Source organism: Pseudorca crassidens, chromosome 1 (assembly GCF_039906515.1).
Source record: "Pseudorca crassidens isolate mPseCra1 chromosome 1, mPseCra1.hap1, whole genome shotgun sequence".
In the NCBI taxonomy this organism is placed as follows: domain Eukaryota; kingdom Metazoa; phylum Chordata; class Mammalia; order Artiodactyla; family Delphinidae; genus Pseudorca; species Pseudorca crassidens.
In genome coordinates, this window is record NC_090296.1 from 78,071,557 (window position 1) to 78,088,117 (window position 16,561).

Consider the following 16,561-nt stretch of genomic DNA (forward strand, 5'->3'; position numbering starts at 1 on the left):
CCCTGTCGGTGGAGGTTCTCTCTGGTAATAGCCTCAGACCTCTAAGTCCCGTCTATACAGATGCCGTTGTTCAAGTGATCTTCTATATCTGTCCTTTAAGGGCCAACTGGATTCTCAAAGTATCAGATATACAGTCGTGAACTGAAGAAACCAGTATAAAAGAGTACCCTGACAGGATCTATATCTATCTATTCTACTTTACCAAACCCACACAGTAGTGAATTAACATGAGCATATATTTTGAAATCTTTAGGATCAATTATATTCATGTTAGCTGGTTCTCCATTACCTAAAGAATTAAGTCCAGTTCACCCTGATCTGCCTGCAGAATAGTTTTCATCTCCCAAGAGTCTTCCGTGTACCCCCTATACTCTAGTCTTCATAGTTCCCTGAATGTGTCACATATTTTCACACCTCTGGGTTTTACTTGATGGTGACCCTTCTGTCTGAAATGTGCTTTTAACCCCATTTTCCATCTACCAACACCTTATAGAACCCACCCAGTTCAAATACTCCCTCTCTTTTCAAATTGTCCCTGACTCCCTGGTCAAAATTATGGATTCCTTCTAGGCTGTGTAACTTCTATCTTTGTCCTAATCTACTGTCAGTTCTTTAGATGTCTAAGCTCTCCCACTAAACTTTAAGATGCTTGAGAATAGGATTATGTATTTTGCTCCCCTTTAAATCTTCTTCAGTTCCTAGCACATGTCTTTCACATAGTATGTACTCAACAAATATTTGTTGGATGGATGGATGGATAGACGGATAACATATAGTATCTCAGTTTCCTAACAGAAAAATTAACAGATGATTGCCAAGGGTCATTACCTAGCTATAAATGTCTTAGGATACTTTCAGAAAGCTATTAGCTTTCTAATAAAGCTAATAAATAATAAAGCTCTAATAAAGCTCTGATTTAGCTCAGTAGACACTGGGGGGAAAAAAACACCTCAGTAGACTCACATAAGAAAGAGAAGCCTCACCATAGTCTTATTCAGGACCCTACAGGAGGAAATCTCAGAAGAAGGTCCAGAAGCAGCTGGAAGTCAGGCCCAGGTTCCTCTAGGCTCTAAAGGAGGGCTAGAGCTTGGAGGAAACAGAGATAGTATATAAGTAGAAACAAGCTGAGCAACATGAAAGTATTAAAGTCCATTTCAAAGGCAAACAAAAATCAATCTTGAATTATCAATAATTTGAGCTATTAATAGAATGGCTTCCTTTCATCTGTAAATATGAATGGTGGCTGAGTTTTACTCCATATCTGCATGTTCACGTGCCAGTGGAGGATGGTGGTACATGCTGTTGCTGGCGCTCAACGTGGAAATAAAGGGGCTACACAGAGTGGTTACTGGTTTCTATCTGGTATAGATTAGAGACTTTTAGAGCCCATAGAAATCTTTTCCAAGGTAGACTGACATCAAAATAGCCTTCAGTTACTCAAATAAGCATCAGTTTGTAAATACCGAGAAACACAAAAAGTATAAAAATATCAATAGTCATCAAATTGGTATCAATGATATATACAGCAGACATATGTTCCATACATATGGAATTGTCCCATACCCATTTTCTATTTCCATAAGGACCTAGAAATGTCCCGTGTGTGTTTAGTCCTGACAGTCAGGTAAACATATATGTGAAGTCAGAGCCATCCTCATTTCTCATTTTTTACAAGCTGACTTCACGTGAGTCATGGAGGTCAGAAACTGAGACATTAGTCCCCATATTCCCAAGCCTGGATTGGAAGATTCTATGATATGCTTGGGGTTTTTAATCTTCACTGTAACACATTTACATCAGTGTCACCAACTATAAGGGCACAGAGAGGGGAACTCAGGCAGTGAGGACACAATGAGGTAGGGACGTGGGCTGGAGGATCAGCATGTGAGAATGTATTCATTCCTTCAACAACTATTTTCAGAGACCTACTATGTGCCAGGCACCATCCTTAGTACTGAGAATATAACAAAGAAAACAAAAGGACAAAATTCTGATCCTTGAGTGGCAGGAGAGACACAAACAGAATAAGAAAATAAAATATGTGGTATGTTAGATGGTGATAAGTGTGAAAGGTGAAGAAAAATCAGCAGTACGAAAGAGACAGTTAACGTACAAGTCACTCTTAATTGAAAACACGGAGTTCTGTCTAAGATATTAACATCTACACAATAATATTGGGGTGAAAATTATGAAGTTAGTGATGCTTGGCCTCTTTCCTCCTTATCCTTACCCTTTAGGTGCCATATTTTTTTCCTTTTGTTAACATACCCTCTCTTTCCCCTATTTCCCTAGGAGATCCAGTGTAACCAACTGCGGAATTGAACCTGCCAGTGCTCTGGTGACCATTCCCTTCCTTTCAACCCCATATGCCATAATGCCAGATCAAGGGTTTTTTGGGGGTTTTTGGGGGGTTTTTTTGCGGTACGCGGGCCTCTCACTGTTGTGGCCTCTCCCGTTGCGGAGCACAGGCTCCGGACGCACAGGCTCAGCGGCCATGGCTCACGGGCCCAGCCGCTTCGCGGCATGTGGGATCTTCCCGGACCGGGGCACGAACCCGTGTCCCCTGCATCGGCAGGCGGACTCTCAACGACTGCGCCACCAGGGAAGCCCCAGATCAAGGTTTTATTTCTAGGTAATCTGATAATCCAAGAGGAGGCACAGCAACATCGAAATCCACTCCCAGACCACTCCATTTACCATGGAGATAATACCTTAATCTAAAGGAGTATCTCGAATGTCAGGAATTCCATGCACCTTGTCATACGGTGAGAGAGAAGTCTGGGGCAAAGGAGCATATCTTCCCCAACAGCATATTATAACCTAACCTATGGGTGAGACAGAGGTTAACCTTAAATCTCTTGTACTCTAAAACCCCAGTAAAGCTACTTTTAATTTCCATTTGATGTGGGGCGTTTAACCTAGATGCAGAGCCTCTTTGGGCTCTGTGAGTTATTTGCCTTCTTACATGTATTCTGGAAGGTTCACCAGGACATGAACATGAGTGACATGCACTTAGCACAGCCAGAGACCAGAGCAAAGCCCAAGAATCAGTAAATGTATTTGTCATCACCTATAAGGCAGCTGGAAGTCAGGCCCAGGTTCCTGTTGTCCGTAAAAAGCACGATTTGGGACTGCCACCTTCCTACATGCAGAAACCCAAGCAGGAACACGTGCACACCCACAGGATTTCATCTGGCAAAGGCTTCTAGGGAGCAGGTGGGAGAGCTATTTAGATTTTTTTTTCCAATTAACTGAGTTAGAAATCGTAGTAAATAAACAGCTTTAAAGTACATTGTCTACCCTCTAAACAGTTCCCGAATCACTGAAAAGCAGCTGCTTCAAGATCCCAGGTGGCTCGTAGAAGCACAGGCTGAGCATGGGTGCTGGGGACCTGGCAAAGGGAATCCCCATCCACTGGGGAGGAGGACCTACCATGAGAATATGTATTATATCACATCATATATTGTAGCACAGAGGAGAAAATATGCAGAGTATGAGATACTGTGCTCATTACAGCTCTACAAACATTACCACCTTTAATGATCTCAAAAGCTACATGAAAAGTTATCAATATTCCCATTTTAGAGATGAGGAGACAGTCAGGGTCTTACAGCCTGCAAATGATCAATCGAGAATTCACACTCAGGTCTGTTTTACCTTTGAGCTCTTAAACACTCTCTTATCAAAGACTACAAGTGACGACGGTGTTGACGCTGATGACAGGGATGATAATGGTGATCTGAAAATGGCGGGGGTACCAGAGAAACCATCAACTTTAAGGCTCATAATAGGAGAGAACTAAGACATACAATTTTTAAAAATTGGTCCGGCTAGGCAAAATTTATACTAATTATAGTCATTTATGTGATCATGCACAATTATGCCTAATTATGAGTCACTACAATAATATTTATGTACAAAAATAAATATGTCAGAATAACTTTGATCTAAAATGTATTTGATTAGAATAGTGAGCTCCAGACATATGTAATCAGACTTCACTGTTGCCCAGGTTCTAATGTGCATGTGGGACATCTTTATAGCATTTTATATTTTATAAAGTATGCTTTCTGAGGACATCCTCAAGCAGCAGACATTATCAGATGTTGGGGGGAAGGAGGCAGCCAATAGTAACAAAGTAGGGCCTGGCTCTGGAGAGACTCAGGGTGTGGTCATTTCATCCTGACCCCTTCCTGTGAATTAATTATGACAGTCACCATTCTATAGATTAGGAAGGAAACTGAGGCTAGATTCAATGAAATAGCTCATCCATAGAGTTTAGTTTTCTATTCAACACTAAAAAAGTGAAATTTATGGCTAGTGAAACATCCAGATTCAGCACTAAAAAAAAATCTCCTCCTTTCTTTAAAGAAATCAAAAGCCCCCCGTCCATTCTCTATTAGCTGGGGGAAATCTCACTTTAATTTTTTAAAATATAACTTCCCATCTACTTGGCCCAATTGTTTCGGTTGTTGGGACCAGCTTTATGGATGAAAATAAAGAGCCAGCTAGGGGCTACAACCTCATCAAAAACAAGGAACCACCAGCCAGCCGACACACCTAGACTCCCATTACACTCCTCAAGGACGAGAGAATTTTAACTAGGTAAATATCTACCCTCATCCAGGGAAGGGAAAACTCTTGCTAAAGATTAAATCACCAACATTATCCAAATTTAATTCCACGGAAAGCAGAGGAGACATAATGGAAATGATGTTTGGTAGAGTAGGAGGGAGGTAAAAATCAGAAGCTTGGGCCACTGCCTGCAGCAGGACCCTTCAGAGGAGAGGGCACGAAAGTACGTAACAAAAATCAAGCTTTACTTTAGGTTCAAGCTTTGCATCCACAGAAATGAGAAGGGATCAGGTAAGGTGCACAGCCAGATCTTTACAGTGGGATGACCTTGAATTGCTAAAAATACAGCGAATTCCCTGAAAGGCAAATTTCCATACTTAAGACATCGGTTGAAAAGAAATCTCCCCAAACCAAGGACAATGTGTTGCTTGTGTTTAGGATTCTGCAAGCCACGTTGCCTACCCGCTGATGCTGATACAGGTAATCAACACTTGCCAGAGGAAGAGTCAATCAACATTTGCATCAAGAGGTTGTGCACAGTAGACACTCTGAGAACTGACCTTTCAGTCTGTGCACTTGGGGCCGTGTCCATCCGAGGCTCATTTCCATTCACAAGGCCTGGTCATATTATACTGAAGCAGAATGTCAGCAATCCAGACCATGGAATAATCCCAGGGCATTGTCCCTTTGTACTTTCCAACTTTAAAATGGATGGGCAATGACATTTGGAGTAGCTAGTGTGACTAATGTCGCTGTTTTATACTGGTTGTTGAGACGATATTAATAGCTAATATTTACCGAGGACTTAACTATATTTTGGACACTCTTCCAAGCACCTTACGTGGATTAACTCATTTAATCCTCACAACAACGCTTGGAGAGACACACTATTACTACTCTCATTTAACCCATGAGAAAAGAGCGCAGAAGTTAAGAAACGTCCCCAAGGTCATAGATGTTAGTAAGAAAATTTTCGTACCACAGAGGTATGGAAAAGTGAAATGAATTGTTATAAATGCATCTGAAGTGATATCCTTGCTACCTCAAAACCAGACTGAGCTCCCTCGTGACCTCCAGCTGTTGGAGGCATGGAACATTATGATGTCTTATTCATCTGTGTAATTCCCAGTCACTTGCCAAGGTCCAGGCTGGCCAATAAAGGTTGCATGGATACCCTGCTTACTTTATATTTCATGATATCTATATCTATATGACAATTTTAAAGGGTGTTTAAAGGCTGACACAATCTGCGTTCATTTTGATGATCCAGTCTATCATTTATTAACCCTACTAATCTGTCTGCCTGCCAATCTCTCTCTTATACACTGAAACAGATGATACACTGTCTTTTATGTTGACATTTTCATCCAAGGACCTTGATGTGTATTGTGAGCGCCATCCTACTCATAAAAATATTCATGCATTCCAGGGAGCGCATTCACTCAGAATCTGAGGGTTCATCCACGGCTGCAAACTGGCAGACAGCTCAGGATCCTGCTGCGGATGTGTTTTGCTTGGCTGGCCATGTTTAAGAATTTTTTTTATTTGAATGTGTAGATCAGGCCCATCTCTCTTTGCAAATAAAGCCTGATTCACACATTTAGTTACCTGCCTGGCCCCAAAAGTGTTTAAAAGTGAGCCCTTTAATCTGCTGTTACCTAGGGATTCGGAGTAGACTGAATTTAAGACCTCTGTGTTCCTGGAGTTTATAATCTGCGGATAGGAAACTTTTCAGGCAATGGGGCAACAAAACATTCTTTTATTCCAAGCTACTCCTTCCATATACACATATCTAATTCTCCCGGAGGAGACTCAGAATCTCTTCACTCCTATTTTCAAGGCATCCTGGAGATATACATTATTGCCATGTCTTCAGAAATGGATGAACTAAAACCTAGGGAAGGGCAGACAGTCCTGCAGGTATCTGGTGATGGAAATGCCACCAAATAAAGCGAATGCTTTTGCTCTGAGTTCACCCATTTGACTGGTATGTTCTGTTCTGTTTTTCATCTTAAAATCCCTCTTGCAAAGAAATGAGATTTGCTCAAGACCTCACTATGGTTTATTCTTGGACTTCTCTTTTCTAGGCAGCCTGGACAGAAGAGAGGCCGACTTGGAGGTGGACCGCTGCTATAGTTGAGAGCAACATCTATGTGTCCTGGATGATAGAGATGAAGGGGCTCTTGAGGGGCTCACACTTTTCCTGGGTTGCCCGCCCTGTTTTGATGAGACTGCTTGGAGTCAGCTTTTGGTTCAATGTGACGTTGTGGCCAACTAAATCCCACTTACCGCCCCGGTGTTATTTACAGTCTGGATCTGGTCCACAGCATACAGTACAGCAGTGCCAATCAATACTTCTTACACTGTGGAACATTTAGGTGCCATTGATGGAGAATTTTCCATTTCTTCCTGTAGTCCCACTGACTAGCTCTCTCTGCTCGGGCCCATTAGAGTACTCAACTGTGAAATTATCAGAGAGTAAATGCCAGGCCCTGTCACCGGTGTGTTTGAGAAGCAGGTACCTTCCAGTAAGAGCCTTTGCTCTGTTGGAGGACAGGCAGCTCTCCTTGGCATTCTCCTTTATTGCTGTAGGAATTGTTCTAATTGTCCCTGATCTGGTTTCAGGGACTCTGGAGCATTTGCTTGGTATCACGATGAGGAACACATCACCAAATATGATAACTGACAATGGAGTTTTGTCACTTGAACACTCTTCTTCTTCGGGAAGCCGCTGCTTTAGTACTCTGTTTGAAGTAGAGTCACCTCATCTTATAGCAATCTGAGGCTTTCTTTTTCTAACTGTTGTCTCTGATTCTGAATTATCTAAAACAAAGTATTTATTAGCACCAGTCCTGGCTGCGAACAGCGATCTTCCCAATGCCTGAAATGAGGTTGGCCACTTTCTCCCATGCAGCTCAGGGATTCCTCTCCTGTGATCAAAGGTCATAAGTAGATAAAGATGGAGTCTCTGTGCCACCACCCCCAGAACCCAGACTTCCATGCCCTGGTGCTTCTTCTACCTACTCAGGGCTCCCCAAGAACCAGTGCAGTGCTCACCCAGGCTTGCTCCTCTCAGGAGTGCTCCCAAGTGCTCTCAGGTGTCACCAATCCAATTGCTATTTCTTCAGAAACTGGCTCTGCTAATGATGCTAATCATTAATGGCACCTGCTGAGCTAACAATCTTGCATTTCTGTACTTTGATAGAGGGAATTTCTTGAGTCAATGCTTCATCCCAGAGGCAGACCAAGGAAATAGTTAGCCTTCTGGGTCACACTGACACTGACGCCAACTCAGATTTGCATTCTTACACTTTCCTGAAAGTTGCGCTGCCTTGCGCATCACACGGGTTGGTTCCCATGGCATAAAACCACACGTAAACTAAACTCAGTAGAAAACTGTTGATGGCCTGTAAGCTTCTGTCTCTAGAGCTCTCTCCTGCCTCCTTTGCACTCTGAAAAGTAAGCAGCCACCAGCAGCTGTCACCCCGGAGGGGATGGCTCCTGGGAAACTTTCTGAGTCTCTCTGTGATCTGATTTTAGGATATAATGTCTGCTGTCCTTCTTCTTGGGCACCAGATCCAATAAAGTAAGACCTCTTCAAGTAGTCAAGCCTGAATGGGGGCTGGGAGACCTGTAATCAATGAGGTTCACTGTCTAAGGAGGTGGAAGGTGAAAGAAAAAGACAAAACCAACAAAGAGAAAAACAGGGCCTCGTGCCTCAGTGTCTCCTACTGGTAAGGCCATGTCCGGCCTGAAAGGACAATAGCCCAGAGCGTTCCTGTAGAGTCAGCAATGTGCTCTGAGCTAGACAAGGGAAGAAGTGCATTTGAGGAGAGGAGACACAGCTCTTTTATTTTTGAATACTGCATCATCAGTCTCAGAGCTGATCTGAACTTTGTTTTCTAACAATCAGGAATCAGAAATGACACAGGAGGGAAAAAAACAATCTTGGCACCTCACAAGGCCCATCCCTGTAGCAGGATCAGGACCCAGGTGCCAGCACTTTTCATTCCCTCTCTCTGAGTTGAAGAGGTGCTATGATGGCAAAACTCACTGAAGCAAAGGAGGCTGCAGTGGCTGGAAATGTCTTTGTCCCTAAAATACCCCACTGGCTTCCAAACAGGAAGATGGCTGAGAGGATGCCAGCCTGAAGCCCGAGGACCCGACGTGGCTCCCTGGGGAGAAGTGGTACCCTGCAGCCTCAGCATTGGCTGGGATCCCACCACAAAGCATCTGCTTCATCCAGGTGCGGCCAGAAAGGAACTTTTCAAAGGCCCTGACTCTCCAAACAGACGTGACTGAAGCAGCAATATCCCTGGGAGGAAAAGCAGGGTGGGCTTTATAAGAAAGCTGGTCCCAGTGCTCTGGGGGAAAGGACAATGGGGCTCATAAAAGAAATGGGAGGGAGGAAACGGGAGGGGTAGCTTTGAAGGGAAGAGATAAGGGATTCAATAAGAAAAGGTGGTCCAATGGGAAATCATAGCTTTGGTAATTATCTGAGAAGATGAAAAATAACTGAAGGTTCTGTTTGGTGGCTGGAATCCTGGGGACCTACCTGGCCTTTTGAAGGCTCTTGCACCAACTGACTTGTCTTCTCAATCAAGTTTTCTAGTCAAATAGCTTGAGGGAAGCTGGCGTTTGCTTTAGTCAAGTAATTTCCCAGATATGCTGGGGCTGGACCAACATTGGAGACCGTCTAACAACTCTGGGATGAAGGCGAGGCCCTGAGACAGAGGGCATTTTAGAGGAAGGGGAAATGCACTTTTCGACAAGATCCAGTCACAGGCAGGGTTGATTTCCTCGTGCAGGAAAAACACAATAATACCCGATGAAACACACCCTCTTCTCCCCTTTGACGTACTGTTGGAATGACCGTTGCCTCTCGTGACACTTCTGTGAAGCGACTAAAGCAAGTTCTACCTCGATACAGTGTGGAAGATCTCCATTTTCTTAAGGGACTCATTCAAGGTCACAGTGAGCTAGGGCTAGAAATAAGAATTCCTGCCTCCGAGTTCAATTTTTTTATTCTATCATTCCACTGCTATTGGATAAATCTTGTATTAAGGGTAGCTTAAAGACAGAGCTAATAAAGAAGAGTTTCTACGGATGCAGGGTTGTGGGAAATGAGCTGGTGTGTTGGTTTCTGAAGACATTCCAGGGTCTACACAAGAGATTGGGAAGAATCAGGCAGGAGGATGCAAGTCAATTAGAAAATGATGAAGCCAGTGACTTCTAAACTAAACCCACTTTAAGTTGTAAGGTAAAGGAAGAGTCAAATGATGAAATAAAAAAATCCTTCCCAGCAAGTAGTGAAAACAGGTGATCACAAAAAAAGCAACAGAGGCAAGTGAACACAGATATTCATAATAAGATCTATTTCAATACAAATCCTTCAAACATAATTACCAGGGTATTTTGCTCTCCAGATAAATTCCTCCCACCCTTTCTTTTCCAACAATTTTTCCCCTCAGATCAACCCTTAGGAAGCCAGGAAATATATTTGTCTTCCTCTAATTCAGTATTGGAAAAGAAATAAAGAATTGTGAAAAAAAACGTATTTCACCAGAAGTGTCCTCATCCTGCTTGACAATCATATTCGCATCAGAAAAAATATTCAGACGTCAGACACACCTTATTCAACTGCAGACCTGTACTTGGTCCCACTCCTCTTACACTGGGCTGCAACGCATGCCAAACCTTTCCAGGTTCACAGTCACCATCACCTCATTCCCTGGAGCGCGGCACCTCCCAATCCCCCAGGACAACCCTGGTCACGGCAATGAGTGCCTCCGGGGAGAAGCTCCACCCCCACCCCCGTGCTGATGTGACCTTCTGACGCAAGTTAATTTCTGTGAGAAGGAACTGGCTTCCTTCTACATCCACCCAGGGCATTTCCCTGGAAAGGAGGGGATATCAGGTGTCCAGCTATCCTGCTACAGCTCCTTAGTAAGATCAGCTTTCCAAAGCCAAAGGAAAAGAGACTGAGAAAGTGCGAAGCCATATTGGGAGACCCAGAGCGTGGGAATATTCTGCGTTTTTGCCATTTTAACCATTAGACCTGATTCGGCAGCACAGCCCAGCCCTGCTCTCCAACCACACACACCTGGTACTGGGTCTGCACTCTGGCACTCCCTCCATCACCAAGCACCGTCGCCCCGAGAGCCGATGTGCTTGAAGGCAGAAGTCACTGCTGTCCACCTCCTCGCCCCGCCTCCCTGAGGAAAAGCTACCAAAAGCACGCCATTGGCAACAAGCCCCTGTTATGTAAATGGATTCAGCTGAGGGGAGAAGCAAGCAGGAATCCATAAACCACCAAAGGAAAGTTCACTGTCATCCCAACCTGGCACGAGCACGTGCTCTGGACCGACGTGAGCTCACGCAGCTCAAATTCAGGGATTTGTCCTAGTCACCCTGTAGGGTGGAAGCCAAGACCACGGGAACAGTCTCAGTTCTCAGCCCAAGTGCCTTCTCCCGTCGCTTGAGAGCTGCAAATTTAGATGAAGGAGGACAACTTTCTACGAGGAGGGTTAAATGAGGCAGCTATGACCTATCTTTAATGGAAACTAATAGAAACGAATGCCATCTCATTTTGAGTTCTGTCTCAGTTAACTTTGTGGTGGAGAGGGCGTTGGCAAAGAGAAGGCTGTGGCATTTTAAAACAGCAAGCTGAGGCTTGGAGGTTTTCCTTTCTCTCTTTTTTCACGGATGCTGTAGTCCAAGGGGAAAAAAATCGGGGGGAGAGACCATCTTCTTCCTGGCACTCTCAAAGCATGATGCAGTGCCAGCCACTCCACCAACCGTCTGGAGATAGGGTAATTGTCACTCTTCTCGCCGTAACTTCTTGCTTTCAGATCGGTGGCTGGCAGGTTTATCTGCTTCTGAGCAGCTTCAGAGCCACTGACAGTGACAGTGACACTGGCTACGTCAGCAAGAGCAATCAGAAGGGAGGATGATGCCACTGCCAGCAGCAGTGGGAGAGAAAATTGTAGCCTTCGAGAAAATTCTTAGGTCTATCCGTCTGGCTGACTCGCTCTCATTGACTTAGATGACTGCCATGACGAATCACTTAGATGATTTCGGAAGGCCAGAAGAGAATCAGTAGTTTTACGCAGCCGTTTTCAAGTTTGAGGTACAGGAGCTTTTAGTTGGCATGATGTGCTTACATTTCCAAACCCCTTGTGTGGGACCTGCCCCCGACGTAGGAGAGGGTGGGCTTCAAATGTATCAGAGGAGGCAACCCAGACGAGCACTACCACCCAGCTAGTGCCTGAAGCCCCCGTACACACGCCTACAGGGATTACTGCAGTAATTCTGGTCCATTTCAGGTCATCGATAGTTCTAGCTGCTTTCATTTTTGTCACTATCATGATAAACAGGACACGGTAACCATCAACAATTTGACAAGGGTCCTTGACACAGTACTAGTCTATGGTCTATTTTTTTTAAAGTAGCTTAGAAAGCCTCTGCTCTTGGAGTAGCAACTCTCTAAAGCTCACGGTTGCAAAGACAGAATTCTATTTCATGGTCAGAAATCAACCACCTTCTGGTCCAGGACGATGTTAAGGCGAAGAGGCATTACATGACTAACGTATGGCCAAAATGCTTTCAAAGATACTGTTTTGGGAAAAGAAAGAAACTCTAAGGTAAAGGTAGGTGGGGGAGTTTAAACTGAAATATTACGTTCTCAAACCTAGTCTTGGTCAGAAGTGAAAATTTTCCACTGATAGCACAGCCCTATGATTCCTGACACCTCTAAAAGCAGCAAGATAAAACCAAAATCTTGTGCAGATCAAAAACTTACATCAGGTAGGTTTGGAGAAATAATTTTGTCTAATTCATGGATACAGAGGGAGAGTGTCAGGGTTCAGAAAGCGGCAGTTCTCATCTCAGTATATATATATTTTTTTTCGGTATGCGGGCCTCTCACCGTTGAGGCCTCTCCCGTTGCGGAGCACAGGCTCCAGACACGCAGGCTCAGCGGCCATGGCTCACGGGCCCAGCCGCTCCGCAGCATGTGGGATCCTCCCGGACCGGGGCACGAACCCGCGTCCCCTGCATCGGCAGGCGGACTCTCAACCACTGCGCCACCAGGGAAGCCCTCAGTATATTCCTAAGACTATAACCTCTGGAGTAATGCTCAATGTCACACTCTAGTGGGAATCTAGTTTAACATTATGGAATGACAGTGATCAATAACTCGCTGGGCAACCATGGCCAAGTCACTTGACTTCCTGTGCCTCAGTTTCATCACCTATTCTCTCCCCAATAAGCCAAAGATGAAGAAGTTAAGCTGCTTCATAGGGTTACTGAGGAACACACCTAAAAATGCTTAAGGTGATTACTAGAAGGAAAAGGATCAATGTCACATTTGGAGTCACTAGCCCCCATGGTCACTTGCAGGTTTCGGTAGAAGCCATAACTGACATGCTGTACCTCTGCAACAGAGGTTCTTAACCTGGATCCTTGAACCACACAGGGGGCCATGAATGGGCTTTAAAAGGGGCCCACCTGCTCTGATCTAGGGGCAGGATGTCCATGACACAACAGTTTAAGAAGCACTGCTCTATGGTAAGCCTTGGTTACAGATGTACCAAAAAAACAGTGACACTGCCTGATGGAGAGGAAAAGTCAGGAAAGATGGCCACAGAAGCCAAGGGAAACACATAGGATCGGATCTCAAGAAAACCACCAGGATTTCGTCTTGACCCTCTGGGTCATCTACCCAACACTGAGCCTGTCTGTCAGAATGGAACTTCTTCAATCAACAATACCTAGAAGATCATTAATAGTAAGCAGAAGAAATGACTGATTGAGGAAGGCACAAGGCAGGAAGCACCTGAGCTGCCGTCCACGCAATACCAAGAACACCTGTTGGAAGGAAAGCCTAAGGATCTCACAGGGCTTTGGTGGCAACAGGCAGATTTACAGCAAAAGGGCTGTAAGGAGTGGTATGTGTGGTTGTCTTGTGTGCAGTGTGAGAGATGAGGATGGGGTCTGGGTCTGCAGATCAGAGCCAGGATGAAGAGATGGATAATTCTGCAGTATCAGAAGGTAGTACCAAAGGGTATTGGGTCCCAAACGAGACCCAAGTCCCACTCCCAAAAGAGAAACCATGTTTGGAAGAGAAACTAAAGGGAATTGTAAGGAAGCACTCCATGAAGGAGAGGGAATGGTGCAAAAGATGGACAAGAGCTAAGTTGGGATCTCCAGAGAGCAGGTTTGAAGGTGGACTTGAAGAGAAGGAGAGAAAGGATTCCAATCCCTGATGGCTAGGCAGCGCATATAAAATGATTTAACACTTATAGAGCAATTTACCGTTTACAAAACATTATGACATTCACTATCTCATTTAATCCTTATCACCCTGAAATGCTGGTTGTATTTTTTTCATTTTACCCATGAGGAAACTGAGGCTTGGAAGGGCGGATTATGCGACTCGCTCAAGGTCACTTGGAGAAAATCAGAGCTGGGACGCACCCCAATGTCCCCACCCCTACTGGTTGTCGTCCACCCCCACCCGAAAACCTTCACATCAACTCCTAAGGGGCAAGGTGGATGTGGTTACGACAGACTCCACCCCAGCCCCCAACCCCGCCACTTCCCCTAAAATCTGGAGCGGAGCAGCGCCCTCCGGTGCCAGGGAGGGGACCTGAGTGACGCGGAGCCAGAGCCCGGGGTTTCCCTGTCCTGCGGGGCTCGGAAGAGCGGGTAGCAGAAGCCACGGCTCTTATACTCGGCACAGTCAAGCAACGCTCCAGCAGCAGCTGCCGGCTTGGGGCTGAACGTGCGAGGGGCAGTGGCGGGCGATTTCCCTTCCGAGCGATCCCAGGACTGACCCAGCGCCTGCGCCCACTTCTCGGTGCCCCATGCTCGCCCCTGCCCCGCTGGTTCCTTCTGGCGGTTCCCCAGTGCGTGGAGGAGGCGACAGGGGGCTGGGGTGGAGTGTTGGGGTGAAAGAGCGGGGCCGACTCTGGGGCGAGAGCCTCCACTTCTGATCCTCCAGGTCAGAACAACAGCGAGCAAACCCTGGCTGGAAGTTTGGGCATCAAAGGTTTCGGATTAAGTAGCAAGTTGCCCGGAGAGCGGTAGAGGTGGAGGTGGAGGTCTGGGGTGGGGGTGGCGTCAGGGGAAGAAGGGACAGGCGAGAGAAGGTGCCCCTTCCCGCGCAGCCCCCTCGCGGCCCCGCTGGTGCGGAGAACGCGCCGGGCTCCTGGCTTCGGGCACCGCGCATCGGACACCGCGGCGCAGCGCAGCCCCTCCTCGCCCGGCTCCGCGCTCCTCCCCACCTGCCCGCCGCCTCGCCCCCGCCGTGGAGACTCACAGTCCGCAGGAACTGGATCTCGTCCTCGCCTCCTTCTGCCCCTTCGGCCATGGTTCCCGAGGCGCCGGCGGTGCCCCTGCCTCCGGCGCCTCTCCTTCGCCCGGCAGCCGCTCGGCGTGCGCCCGCGGCTGCTGCGCTCTTTCTCCTCCTCCTCTTCCTCCTCCTCCTCCTCCGGCTCCTGGCTCAGCCTCAGCAGCGCCGAGCTAATCCCCGACCATATAGGGAGCTGGGCTAACACTGCACTGCAGAGCGCCAACGCCAGCCAGGCAGCCCGCCTACCCTCTCGCCTCTCGCCCCAGCCAAGTGTGCGGCGGCCGCGCGGCCCGCGTAGAGCGCAGCGCCGGGCGCACGGAGCGGGCGGGGGACGGCGCAGGCACCCGGGCGGGGGCCGTGGGGCCTCCCCCGCACCGCGCCGCGCCGCGCTGCTAGCTCCGCGGAGACGCGCGCCCCGCGGCGACGGGAGGGTGCCCCTACCCCGCTCCGACTCGCAAACAAAGGCCAGGTGCTTAGCTCCAGCGTGCCCAGATTGGGCGCCAACCCCCTCGCTTTGCCCACTTTCCCCTCGTGTGTGTGTGGCGCGGTGGGGCCCGGGGCGACACGAATGCTTTGCTCCGACCCGAGCGCCTCCTTCGGAGCCCCAGCCGCGGAAGGCTGAGAGGCGTGTGCCTGTGTTCGTCTGAGCAGCAGGGAGAAAACGGTGCCGTGAGGGTGTCTGTCCATTCATAACAAAGTTTGCAACTCCCTGAATAGCCCTTTCTGCACCTTAAGAGAGCCCCGTCGCCTCTTCAAAATCCAATCAGTCTGTTTTATCGAAGCCCTTGATTATCCATTGTTGCTGGGCAGCGTGACATCTCGCGGCACCTCAGAGAGCTTCCAGGGATTCCATCCACAGTTCAGAGGTCAGGTGGCATAAAAACCCCTTCTCTCTGACTACCCCTCATCTCCTAAACTTACTCTGCATTTTAGGGTGCCAGCTCTGGGAACTCTAAAAAAGATAGAGAATAGTATATACAGTGGGACCGCTTCCAGGTCCTTGGACTGCCGACATCTCACCCAGACTTAGGTCACTTTCCGGAGGTGGGAGGCTGTCAGACTGGTCCTTTCTAAAGCTGAGGGTACAGGATGCCCCCTTCTGTCTGCTGGCCAAGAAGTTCCAGGGTGAGAGAAGCTTTCAAGAGAAGGGGTGCTCCGAAGAGCAGTGCCCCTAGGATGAAGAGGAACCCAGAAGATGTACGTGTGACAATTCTGGGCTCCTGGTGGCAGAGGACACTGAAAATCCCAACCAATTTTGCAGCTTCTGTGTTGATGGTCCTTCTCTCGGCTCTACCTTCAGACCTCTTTCCTGGACTCCAGTCTCACATTTTCTACTGGACATCAGAGATGCTAAGAAAAATAGTGTGTTTTTTTCTTATATTTTACCCACACTGCTTCCTTCCAGAGGCTGCCCCTTGGCCCTAGTGCCTCTTCTGAAGCCTGCCTAGAGGAAAGCAAACCATCTGCACATCGTGGCCCTTCACATACTGGGAGGGCACCTGTCACGCTCACCTCTGTGACCCACCATCCACTTTTCCCATCTCCTGGCTAAACATTCCTCCTCCCCTGGCCATCCCCTGTAGCACAGTTTTCAGAGCCTCCATCAGCTCTGATGGCCTAGTTACAAGCATT

General features: G+C 47.1%; 1 protein-coding gene across 6 annotated transcripts in view; it reads right to left on the reverse strand.

Moving 5' to 3' along the window:
- Positions 1 to 15,081, reverse strand: part of RYR3 (ryanodine receptor 3) — a 553,937-nt gene extending 538,856 nt beyond the window's left edge. For 5 of the 6 annotated variants that reach the window (XM_067742171.1, XM_067742163.1, XM_067742181.1 and 2 more), the window contains exon 1: positions 14,897 to 15,075. In XM_067742171.1, coding sequence (XP_067598272.1) covers positions 14,897 to 14,947 — 51 coding nt within the window. In that variant the 5' untranslated portion in view covers positions 14,948 to 15,075. Of the gene's footprint in view, positions 1 to 14,896 lie in introns of all 6 variants that reach the window. The other variant, XM_067742202.1, reaches the window with a different exon arrangement.
- Between the last annotated feature and the right edge of the window lie 1,480 nt (positions 15,082 to 16,561).